The sequence below is a fragment of the Drosophila albomicans genome, chromosome 2L, assembly GCF_009650485.2.
Source record: "Drosophila albomicans strain 15112-1751.03 chromosome 2L, ASM965048v2, whole genome shotgun sequence".
In the NCBI taxonomy this organism is placed as follows: Eukaryota; Metazoa; Arthropoda; class Insecta; order Diptera; family Drosophilidae; genus Drosophila; species Drosophila albomicans.
Genome location: NC_047628.2, coordinates 24,845,401 through 24,857,645, shown reverse-complemented (window position 1 = coordinate 24,857,645; position 12,245 = coordinate 24,845,401). Strand labels below are relative to the sequence as shown.

General features: G+C 39.2%; 3 protein-coding genes across 5 annotated transcripts in view; 1 reads left to right on the top strand and 2 right to left on the bottom strand.

The window, feature by feature from the left end:
* Positions 1-12,245, top strand: part of LOC117578380 (fidgetin-like protein 1) — a 36,981-nt gene that overhangs the window by 1,006 nt on the left and 23,730 nt on the right. Inside the window, exons 2-8 of one of the 2 annotated variants that reach the window (XM_034263814.2) lie at positions 9,819-10,145; positions 10,207-10,762; positions 10,826-10,938; positions 10,997-11,133; positions 11,185-11,474; positions 11,531-11,950; positions 12,016-12,166. In XM_034263814.2, the coding sequence (XP_034119705.1) occupies positions 10,018-10,145; positions 10,207-10,762; positions 10,826-10,938; positions 10,997-11,133; positions 11,185-11,474; positions 11,531-11,950; positions 12,016-12,135 (1,764 nt within the window). In that variant the 5' untranslated portion in view covers positions 9,819-10,017 and the 3' untranslated portion in view covers positions 12,136-12,166. Of the gene's footprint in view, positions 1-9,818; positions 10,146-10,203; positions 10,763-10,825; positions 10,939-10,996; positions 11,134-11,184; positions 11,475-11,530; positions 11,951-12,015; positions 12,167-12,245 lie in introns of both variants that reach the window. The other variant, XM_052002993.1, reaches the window with a different exon arrangement.
* On the bottom strand, positions 44-4,212 carry LOC117578385 (facilitated trehalose transporter Tret1). The gene is made up of 6 exons (XM_034263821.2): positions 3,999-4,212; positions 2,119-2,351; positions 1,931-2,061; positions 896-1,257; positions 355-836; positions 44-286 (listed from the first exon to the last, which is right to left on the bottom strand). Exons 1-6 carry the CDS (start codon positions 4,045-4,047, stop codon positions 140-142), a joined length of 1,404 nt encoding a protein of 467 aa, XP_034119712.1. The 5' UTR covers positions 4,048-4,212; the 3' UTR covers positions 44-139.
* Positions 6,532-9,715, bottom strand: LOC117578382 (facilitated trehalose transporter Tret1). Of its 2 annotated transcripts, none has more exons than XM_034263816.2 (7): positions 9,699-9,715; positions 9,036-9,262; positions 8,647-8,879; positions 7,900-8,577; positions 7,639-7,842; positions 6,930-6,995; positions 6,532-6,818 (listed from the first exon to the last, which is right to left on the bottom strand). In XM_034263816.2, exons 2-7 carry the CDS (start codon positions 9,091-9,093, stop codon positions 6,591-6,593), a joined length of 1,467 nt encoding a protein of 488 aa, XP_034119707.1. In that variant the 5' UTR covers positions 9,094-9,262; positions 9,699-9,715; the 3' UTR covers positions 6,532-6,590. The 2 variants fall into 2 exon arrangements, with proteins under 2 accessions (XP_034119707.1, XP_034119706.1); XM_034263815.2 differs by lacking the exon at positions 9,699-9,715 and adding an exon at positions 9,509-9,524.

Sequence of the window (12,245 nt, the reverse complement as noted above, 5' to 3'; positions counted from 1 at the left end):
ACAAAAGATGCCGATTGTCGGCTGACGTGATAAGCAAACGCAGTAAGATTCTTAATACATTTAATGATAACAAAAAATACAAAATAAAACAATGCCAGTAGCTAGAACACAGAGTAAGTAAGTAACATATAACAAATCCCTACAAGCTGGCCAGAATGGTCTCGATGGATTTGCCCTTCGTCTCGGGCACAAAGATGGCAATGAAGAGGGTGCCGCAAAGCGTCAAGCTGGCAAAGAGGAACAAGGAACCATGCATGCCCAATGACTCCATTAGCAGCGGAATGAGCTGCAATTCGACATGAAAATAGAACAGAGATTAAACAAATGATAGAAACATTCCACTTATTCACTTACCTTGATGGCGATCATGGAGAGCACCCACAGCACGGACATGAGCAGCATGTTGGCTGTGCTGCGTATCTTGGGCGGCATAATCTCCGCAATCGCGAGGAACGGCACCGTCAACAGTCCGCATGCGGCAATGAAGAGCATGAAAGCGAAGGCAACAATGGGCACCCAATCAAACCCGGCAGTATCGTATTCAATGCTCTTGAGGTAGCTGTGTGCACCCATAACCAGTTGGCTGAGACAGATGCCCACGGCGGAGATAAGTAGCAGCATTTTTCGGCCAGCACGCTCCACTAGCAAAGTGGCCACATAGGAGCCCACCACCTGGATGACGCCCACAATGATGGCGGCGACGGTTGGCTCCATACTGCAGCCAGACTGTGCAAAGATAATGGCTGTGTAGTTGAGCATGGCAAAGACGCCGCAACCTTGATTGGAGGCCACTAGACCGAAGCCAATGAGAAAAGCTTTGCGAGCCGTGGGATTAGCTGACGAAACGGAATTAACATTAACAATTAAACCAATGAAGTTTGCATTTATAGTTTACCAAAGTCCGCCCATGTGACCGCATTATCGTCCACCTCATCCTCGCCGGCTTTTTCCGCCTTCTGTTCGGGCGCACGCAACTTGTGCAGCTCCAGCTGCAGCTCCTCGCTCAGTTCCTTCGACTGCCGAGAGCGTATGTTGCGATAGTACCGTAATGCACACTCTGCCTGCTCAGTCTTCTGTTTTAGCATCAGATACTGCGGCGTCTCGGGCATGAACCAGAAGCACACAAAGAACAGCACCGATAAGGTGGCCACAATCCACGATACGGTGGCATAGTTGAAGTAGTAGCCGAGCACAAAGGCAAGCACAATGCCAATGTTGCAGGTCAGCACCAGGAAAGTGCCCAGAATTCCGCGAACACTAAAGAGATAAAGCGATAGAATGACTTAGAAGGTTGCGGTGAAGGGTAATTCGCTTAAAGGTGACTTTTTCTAAGATATTTAGCACAGTTTTTTGTGAAATTTTAAGAGAACTTTCTGTTCATATTAATAGCATTGAAACATATTAGATCCAATCGATACAATCTATTTAATCGCACAAATTAGTTGAATCAAGCTACAGTCGAGTGTCCCCGACTGTGACCAATTTGAATTAAAGCAAAACAGTGCGGTATTAATTTTAAATAATATCAAAAAATGAAACAGTACTAGATTCAAAATATACCATAGAATGCAAAATATACTAGATTGTCAAGCAAAGCAACTAAGTCCCCTAGTAAGTTGGCGTTTTTGCTCATACAAAAGTATTTCTTTAATAACTTCTTTCTAGCTTTATAATTATATGCATTTTCTGTAGACACAAAGTTATAATACCCTTCTTTCTACAATTAAGATTACCCGCGCAATTAAATTCTTTCGTTTTGCGAAGGTGCTTAAGGCAAAAACAAACTTCCTATATGTGCAATACAATAATTATTTGACTCAAATTTGATAGCTCCTATCTCTTGAAATCTCCGAGCAATTTCCGAGACGTGACGTAACTATAGTTTTGCCATCTTTTTGGTTGTCCTATCACGCATTTATTGCCCACTCACCTATCTTCGGCCAGCTCGGCTATATAAATGGGTATCACGCCAAAGACACCGCCGCCAGCCGCGCCGCCCAGAAAGCGCGCTACAATCAAATGTGTGGGGTTCCTGGCAAAAGGTATTAGAACCCAACCCAACTAGAATCAGAAAACACTTATTAAACTACATAAAGTATACACTTAAGCGGGACTTACCAGCGATGGCAACGTTACCCACAGCATCGAATTCTTGCGACCACAACGATCAGCCAACCACACAAAGAACACATTGCCAATGAGGCCGCCCAGGCAGAGCACCGCAGCAACGCTGCCTTGATCACCTTGCGTTAAAGGTCCAGTCTCTAACGGACTCTTTTCGCCGGCCAACTCCAGAAAACTAGCCGAGGGCCAACCGCAATAGGCGCCAAAAGAGATGGACGCAATATTAACTGCAAGAGTAAACAGAAATATGGCATAAGTTAATTTGATGGGAGTTTATATAGATTTTATATAGGAAAATAATATACTATTAACTGAAAAAGTTACCAAAAATGTTGAAGAATGTACCATTAAACTGAATATACAATTTAAAAGAATATACTATTGACTGAAAAAGTTATCAAAAATATTGAAGAATATAGCATTAAACTGAATATACTATTTTAAAGAATATACTATTAACTGAAAAAGTTACCAAAAAGTTTGAAGAATATACCATTAAACTGAATATACAATTTAAAAGAATATACTATTGATTGAAAAAGTTACCAAAAAGATAGGAAAATATACCATTAAATTGAACACTCAATATAACATACTTGACAAAAATATTATATGTAAAGAATATACTGAACTAATAGTCGTTCAATAGAAACATTCCAGAGAATTTATACTAAAAAATATACCATTAACTCACTAATATATTATTAGTTTAACAGAAACATTGCAGAAAATGTATACTAAAATAATATAGTATATACTGAAAAAGTCAAAAGATGTAGCTTGACCAAAATATATAAAGAATATACTTTAATAGTCAAACGAAATATTGCATAAATTAACGTCAAGAGAATTTATATTGCATATACTAAAAGTCGATAAGAATTCAGAATTTTATCTAGAATATGTAAAAAGAAGGTAGATTATATTCGCTCTTTGATAAATTACATTCTTATTACCAGAAGTATGCTTTAGTTATCTTGCTTTATTAGCTGCCACTTTTTTACTAGCTTCTGCTGAGTAACCGAGTTCGTTGACAGAACAACACGTCAACGGATGCGGACCAAGTGAGAGAGTTATTTTTCCCACCAGCATTAATGACAGTTTTATGTTATCTATATAGTCCAGGAGAAACACAATTGCTCATATTAAACTTAAAGCAAGCCACAATAAAGCAATTTGCAAGGTGGAGCATAAATATTACTCATTCAAGCAACACACTCGCTTATCCTTGAGCTCAGTTGTGAGAAATATATGAAATGTACTGAAGTTAGTATAAATACAGAAGAAGCTAATCCTTAATAGGGAAACATATTTTATACTTTGCACACATTTCTATTACTTTTATGCACTTTAAAGTCTTTAAGTTGACTTTAATAAACTATTTATCATATTTTATCTCGATAATATACCACAAAAAGGAAAGTTACAATTTTAATTTTATGTAACACAATATGAATGCACTTTGGATTATATGTTTTTAATAGTTATCTAACTTTATTCTTCATATTAAATTTCGAAAATAATTGTATTCGTCGTAGGAGCAGATTAAAATTCATTTCAATTTAAATAAATTCTATGTAAATAAATTTAAAACATGATTTAGACACTTTAGTTTTTTCGAGTAATTTCATTTTGTATATCACAAAAGTATTTCGATTATTACAATTAAATTTTCTGTTTTTTGTTTAAAATCGCTTTTCTGCTCGTTATTCGTGTCAAATTAAATTGTCGATTATAATTAGCTTAGTTAAAGCAAATCGAGAGAAATAAATTGTTATTTCAACTCTTTGAAGTGAAATTAGATAAGTCATTTGCACACACTTGAACTAAACACACACACAAACAGGGAAATGAGCAAAAATCCGATTACGAACCGTAAATGGCGGCAAGATATTGAAATTTAACATCGCCTGTGGAACTCATCGCGATGCTTTGTTTTTGTTTACTGGTACACAACTTGTTGATTCATAGACGCCAAAGAGCTTAGGCAGTCATTATTCTTTGGCAGGCACGTCCTTAACGATGAGATCAGAAGTCTCTCGGAACTATGCGACTAACGTAGTTGGTGGCGAACTAAACCGGCGTTGTTTCTGCATGATAACTTTATTTAAATCGCACAAAAACCCGGACAAAAACAAAGTACGCTCGTATGCACATAGATTGTAAACTTGCCCAGATACAGATACAACACCCAGAGAAAGGGATAGAGATACACGCACGCACACACTTACACACAGCCGGGAAAACAGAGTGTGCGAATTGTTATCACTACTCTGTGCTGTGATTATGTTTTGTCTCTGAGCTTCAGCTCTGACTCTGAGCAACAAGAGCTAAGCAAATCCGCAACAACAAAACAAACAAACAAAGCGACAACAACAATAACAACAACTGTTCTAATTGCCCCCAGACTGTGTCGATGCGCTTTGTTTAGTCTTTATTCTCCTATTAAGCGGCGACTATTATTGTGATTATAGTTGCACTATCTCTTTTATTGTCATACTGTAACTGAAGGGTAATACGATTTTCTATATTGAAATGTTGCGAATGGGTAAAGAAATGGATAAACATTTAGTGCAGGATCGATAGGTAGTGATATAAATGCTTGTATGCAGATATGGTTGGAAATGTTAATCTACATATCGACATGGATATTCACTTAAATAGCACCGAACATCATCAAAGACTTTCGCTCTCATTGGAGATTGAAATTTTGCGAATGTGCAATGAATTGGATACAAATTTAGTGCATTGATTATCTTTTAATTGATACATGTAAATATTTGTAGTTGATGATATAAATGTAGATATGGATATACATAAATGGAAATGTAGATACTTGGATATATGTATATAGATAGTAGATAGATAGAACAATATCGATAGTACACTTTATTACTATACAATAATACAGAATATTATACACCATCAATATTTATCTCACTACTAACGCAAATGATTCACAACTTCGTCCGCTTTTTGAGCATTTCATTGTTGCGATTCGGTAAATATCTACTACAAGATGATTACGAAAATATAAGGAATATTATAATTTTAATTGGACAATATACCAATATTGATCTAAATATTGAAATATACTAATATACACCAATGTAGATATGGATAGTATATCAATATTTATTTAAATAATGAAAAACGACACAATTTTAGTTAGATTTTTATATATGGTTAATTTTCTAACTATCTAAAATTAATATAAAAAAATACACATTCCAAAATATTTTTTTTATTTTGACTAAAGTTGAATCTTAAAGCTCTTAATTAACTTTAATAATAACTAAGAATGATAGTTTCTAAAATCAATTTTAGCTCTAAATATAGTGCTAATCCAAAGCTATAAAAATAACCTTTACTTTTTTTTAAAAAATTCTTTCAGTTTACTTTTTTTCTGTCTCCGTAAATATTTATATATATTTACCTCTTGTATTTATTATTGTTAGAGTATTTCATCTTCTTTCATATAATATTAGCATTTTCATTCATATAATTAATATATTTCGATTATGCTGTTATTTGCGCTACTCGCATTCGCTCTCGTAGTTTGTCTAATGCGGAATGCGTCTGGAATAACAAATGATGCAGTCCGTTTGCCAGATGCAGGTTGAATCTATATACGTATCTCTATATATACTAGTATAGAGAAATAGAGGAGCGTCATTGTCATTGTCATTGGACTCGTAGTGGGTGCGCATCAATCACGTTTTCATGGCTCACGCATCATATCAGTAGCCATGAAGCGAGGCGGCAAGGCAGATTAAACACATCCCCACACGCCTACATATATATTTTTAGTAGTGCTCTAAATTTTAATCAAACGACTGCCAGAGATATTCTTGGCAAACAACTCGAATACTCCGACTGTTAAAATTATGAATAGCAAATATTTGCCAGCAATCTATCTAACTCAACTCTCGTGTGTTTGAGATTGTAAATTCGGATTAGTGAGTCAGCAAACGTGCTTTATTTATAGCTGTGAATGGGAAAGTGTTGAGCGATAAGTTGATAACACGACAACGTCATAATACTCTTTCGATCGTAATTGACGATCCTGATTTGCATTTTTCAAGTTTGTTGGCATACACCCAAGTCAAGTAGTAATAATAATTTGTTGTTTCGTTTTGTTAGTTATCAGAAGCGGCTGCTGCTGCTGTTGTCTTTTGGCCATAAAGTCGTAAGTACATAGCTGTGACTACGCAATAAAAACGATTAGATAATTGACAGATAAGCAAGTTCGCGCATGTTCGAGCATGTCCACACCGAGTAGTATTTCATCAGAGCTCAGTTGTGGAGTAGACTTGCCAATTATTGCTATTTTAGATACTTAATCCGGATTACGTGTACTTCCCCCACCTTGCAACCCACTCACCAAAATTAATCTCAGAATTCAAGTCGTCTTTTCGCCTAAATGTTATTTCCGACATACTTAATACTAATTGCGAACTAATGCTCTAGATATGCGTTGCAACGTGTCCATTGCCCATCGCATCGGTTGTCTTGGCCACCGGCCCCGCCTGCTCCACATAGCCTAAATCACGTTGCACGGCAGAAGCACGACGATTGCGTGTCTCGGGCAACAGAGGCAATGAAATCAATCCCACGAATATCGAGGCAGCTGCAAAGACCAACAGGTAGAGCAATAGTCCAGGGCCCAGGCTTGTCTTCACCGCGTTGAAGCCCTGAAATTAATTAGAACCGACAAGTTTCACAAAGCAATTCACTTTCACAAAAGACTTTAGCATGCTGTCTTCTTCAGGCCACAAGCATCTGTTGCTAATTTTTCCAATTACCTCAATCATGCCAAAGAGCAGCAACCAGGCGCAGGCCGAGGCTATCGAGTAGAGCAGGTCATGCAGCTGTGTAGGAAATTTGCAAGAAAAATTTAGTTCATTTAAAGTTTACTCTTTAAGTGCAAGCAAAGATTGTTGTCGTGTTACGAATATTAAAAATTGCTTGACTTTTTCCAAGGTGGAAAACAAGAATAATTGCGAATAACAAATAAAACAAGAATAATTCATGGAAATTGCATTCAATATTTAAATTGCAAAGTTTGATTGAATTGACAAGTAAATTTTTAAAGTTAAAGTCTTAAAGCATCCGAAAGCAGTTTCCTAAGTAAATGCCATTTTGATGTTGTAGAAGTAAAAATGTTGCACTTTTGCTGCTTCACACATTTTGAAATGATTTTAAAATAAAATTTGAAAATATTAAAACTTTAAAACTTTTCTAGTGCCAAAGCATACAATAAATTTCTCTACCTTTTTTTTGACTAGCGCTTAAAAGTATGCTATGTTTTTACAGCCTAGTGAAATATGCTGCTATTACGAATAGCGAACTTTATCTAATCAATATTCAAATGTTTTCAATTCGAGGTATCTTACGTCATTTGCAAACTAATGTTAGTTGATCTTTGAGTTGTGTTCTCGGTAAATGATAAGCCTATTTAGATGTCTTAATGAATCCTATGATGCATAAGACTTTCATTGAAATGGAACTTACCTTTGTGGGCAATACTTCGCTGCTGACGACAGCGGCAAGCGGATAGAGTCCGAAACTAACAAAGAGCAGCTGAAGGCCGAGCAGCACAATGGGTAAATACCGTGTGCACCAATCGCCCAACGTCCAATTATGGCCAAATTGCTTGAAAAGCGCCAAGGCAATGACAGCCGCAGCAGCCAGCAGCGAGGAGAGACAAAGCAGCAGCTGCAATTACAAGGAATAAATTGAGAAATGCAATGAATCCATAAAGGAAACAATTACCTTGCGTGGCAGTTGGGGGCCAAAGAGGCGGGCGAGCAATCCGCCAACACACTGAGCCGAGGCCAACACTACGTAGTTCACTTCGATGGAGTAACCAGTGCGTCCCAGAAAATCGGCAGCATAGTTCAGCTCGACAAAGACGCCGCTCAGCTTGGCGCAAACGGTGAGCAGAAAACTGACAAAGATCAGACGCACAATGTAACCGTGCGATAATTCCGTTGAGCTGTTTTTGCTGCTGCTTCGTTGCTTGAGTTCCGCCTTGAACTCGGCCAATTCCTGCAGATATTCGGGCTGCTCGCGATCATCGATGTCGCGAATGCCGCGATACCAACGCAACGATTTCTCCAGACACGGAACATTACCTTTGCGCAGATAATAGTGCGGACTCTCCTGCACAAAGGGGAAGCACAGCGAGAACGCGCACGAGGCAATGCAGCCAATAATGTTGACGTATTGATACTGCACATAATAGCCCAGTAGAATGCCAAAGAGAATGCCCAAAGTGCGCCACAGTTCGATGGTGAAGGTCAAGCGGGCAGCTTTGTCCCTCGACTCGGCAATCTCATTGATGAAAATAGGCAGCACAACAAAAGCGCCGCCAGCAGCGATGCCGCAAAAGATGCGCGAGGCGTAAATGTGAACGATATCGAAGCCAAAGTGAATGCAGAACCAGCCAAACTGTCAAAAAGAGAAACACAAAGTTAACATTGATTGTGATATTGTGAAAAACGGAATGCTCTTACTTACAATCTGCAAAAGACCGCAGCAAAGCAGCACAGATTTTGGTCCAATGCGTAATGCCAGCCAGCCAGAGACAGCGGCGCCAACAGCAGCACTTAGGAATAGATAACCAGTTAATAAAGCTGAACCTGTTGGATCTGTCGCCTCATTGAGTGGCGTCAACTTCTCCGATTCGTAGAGCGCCATATGAGCGGGCGTGATGCCAAATATGAGTCCAAAATTGAAGCATAACAGGTTTCCTTTTAAATGATTAATAAAGAATTATGTTGAAAGCATTTTAATCACAAATTAAAGAAACTTATTGAAACAATTAATTTTAAAAATGTAAAAAGGTGAAATGCAAACGAAAGTGATTTCCGGTAAAGTTGCAAAGGCTGAGAAATCAACTCACTCACCTATGGCTGTGGCCACACTTTGGATGGCTGCGCCGGAGACTCGCTTTGGCAGGCACATGATGATGCTGTCCCACTGTCGTTATGAAATCCGAATTTAATTAGTCCTCTATACTTTTTGTTGTTTTCGTGGTGGGGAACTGCATGCAAACTGAGAGGCTGCTAGTGCACAACGTGCGCTATTTATTGTCTCATTACAGATTCTCCATCCCCAGCTAACTTGTTTTTATCTGCAAGATAAGAGTACCTTGTACACTCGCTTATGTGTCGCTATGCGCAATAATAACAATTTAAAAGCAGCGTCCAGTCAGCGAGCTGAAGTCTAAGCTACATATATTCATTGTATACTTTCCGATATTTGCCCAACGTGAGTCTACAAATGAGGTAGCGATAAAATGCGTCTAGTACGTTTCTAGCTTCTGGTTTTGACAGTGAAGAAATCTCCGTTTAACCTACACATCTAGCAGATAACCTACCTGAGGTTACTCAGAATTTCTACGCAATTTACTTGACGCGAGGGCAGCTCAGAGAACTGAGTACTCAAGACTGGTTATATGTATGTTAATTAAATGGCAGTCACAAAACTTATTGTCGCAATGAAAATCAATTAATATCAATTAAAACGAATTAAACACAAATATCACACATATTTATCCAATACATTACATTGTTTATAGCAAAATTAATGTTTGCTTTAATTATAAATATACATTTATTGAAAGTGATTTGCTTTTGAATTTAAAACTAGTTGCACCGTTTAATTGATCTGTTGGTATCGACTTACAGCAAAATCAACTGGCTATCGATATACAGCTTGCAGCCGAACAATTGCTGAATGCTATGACAGTAAAAGGTCTATTGTTGCCAAACTACCTCAACTTATCGATTTGTTTATCGACGCACCACCACTTTAGATCTCCAAATAGCCGGGAAAGTGTCATGATATTCTAAATTGCATTTAAATTGTGCGCAAACGAGAAGCAACATGTCTAACGATCAATGGTCTGAGCTTTTTGCGGCCAATGAAAATATATGGCTCGACAGCAGTTCAAGTGTAAGCAGGAAACAAAATGCTTGGCGTACGCAGAAAATTCTGCTGGCTCACGCAACGCGGTAAGTGGAAAATTTATATTCCGCAATTAGAAATAGATTCATCAGTTTTTATTTCCAGCAGCAACTTAAATGAAGCTATGCACTATGAGATTCTTAAAGAGCATCAGGAAAAACTTGAAAATTCGAGCAATGCAGAGTTGTACATGAAGGAGCGTTTAGCTAGTTGTGAACAGCTTTTAGCGGAGAGTCGTCGAGCTCGTCATAATACAAAAATTGCTGTGGATTGGTCGCAGTTGCCTTCAAGTACCTCAACTTTTCTACATTGTCACGGCAAGTATGAAAGCTGCCGGGGCGATGAAGTCACAATTGATGAACTGCAGCCGGCAACGGCAACAACTAGCGGCAGTGGCAACAATAGCAGGAGTGCTAACAGCAACAGCAGCCATAACAGCAACGTGACCAGCTCCAACAATAGCTTCACTAACAGCAACAACAACAACATTAATCATAACAGCAACAATGACCACAATAATAACGCCAATAACAGCAACAACAACAGCCGCCTTAACAGCAACAGTATCGACAACAATCAATTAAACCAAAGCCACCTAAATGCTTCGTCAACTTTTGAAGGCTTCCGCACTGCAAGGGAACAATTAGTGCTGCATGATGCGCTGGTAAAGTAACTGGCTTCATTTAGCTAAACTAAAGTAAACACTAAAACACTTTCGGGTTTGCAGAAAAACAATCAAAATCCGAGCGATTTAATGAACTACGGCAAGAAGAAATCGTTGGGCGGTCGAGGACGTGGTGTAAACGCCAAGTTTGTGCAACCAATTGGACAAAGTGACAAGTAATTACAAGCCGGACTGCAATTGCATTTCTTTTTTAACTTTAAACTCTCGTTGCAGCAATCCCAGTGGTAGCACTGCACCAGCTGTTAATCCTGTTGCCGCCGTTCCCAGTGTGTTGCCCTCCCTGGCCCACCTGGATCCCTTGATGGTGGAGCAGATTACACGCGAGAGCATGCACAAATATAAAACCATAGGTAAGGGTCAGCTATGCACATTGTTGACCAATTTACCACTTTAATCTGCAGCTTGGGAGGATGTTGCTGGCCTGGAATATGCCAAGTCCACGTTCATGGAGACCATTATACATCCATTACAGCGCCCGGATCTGTTCAAGGGCGTGCGTCGTCCGCCACGTGGTGTGCTGTTGTTTGGTCCACCGGGCACAGGCAAAACACTCATAGCCAAATGCATTGCCTCGCAGTCGAGAGCGACGTTCTTCAGCATTAATCCCTCGTCGCTTACCTCCAAGTGGGTGGGGGAGGGCGAGAAGCTGGTCAAAACGCTATTTGCTGTTGCAGCAGCCCATCAGCCAGCAGTAAGTAGTTCACAACTTTTTTGAGTTAAAGCTGCTTAAAACTTTATGTTTTTCAGATTATTTTCATGGACGAAGTGGATTCGTTGCTGTCACAACGCTCGGATAATGAACACGAAAGTTCGCGACGCTTGAAGAACGAGTTTTTCATACAATTGGATGGCGCTGCAACCAATGAGGATGACAACATCATGATTATAGGCGCCACAAATCGTCCGCAGGAATTGGACGAAGCGGTGCGACGTCGTTTTGTGCGACGCCTTTATGTGCCGCTGCCTGTGACGCAAGCGCGGCAACAGATTATCACCAATCTGTTGAAGCAAGTGCAGCACAGCCTGAGCGATGAACAAATTGAGGGATTGGCCGAACTCACAGCAGGCTATTCGGGTGCTGATATGGACAGCTTATGTCGTTATGCTGCCATGCAACCGCTGCGCTCACTAAGCAGCTCACAGATTGATTCAATTGATGCACAACAGGTGGGAGTTGCAGCATTTGAATAATTGTTCAGCATTCACTTTAATTGCTTTTCTTACTCATGCAGTTGCCAGCGGTCACCATGTCGGACTTTATGTCCGCTTTGCAACATGTTTCGAAAAGTGTTTCTCCGGAAGACATTAAGCGTTATGTAAGCTGGAATGAAATCTACGGCATCAAGTATTAACAAAACTACAACAAACCGCAAATGAAACCTGGTAAGTTTGCATTTCCCATTTTAATTTATATTGCTTTGCTTTGCGTACTTTGCGGCGCTCAAAACAATTGTATGCTTAA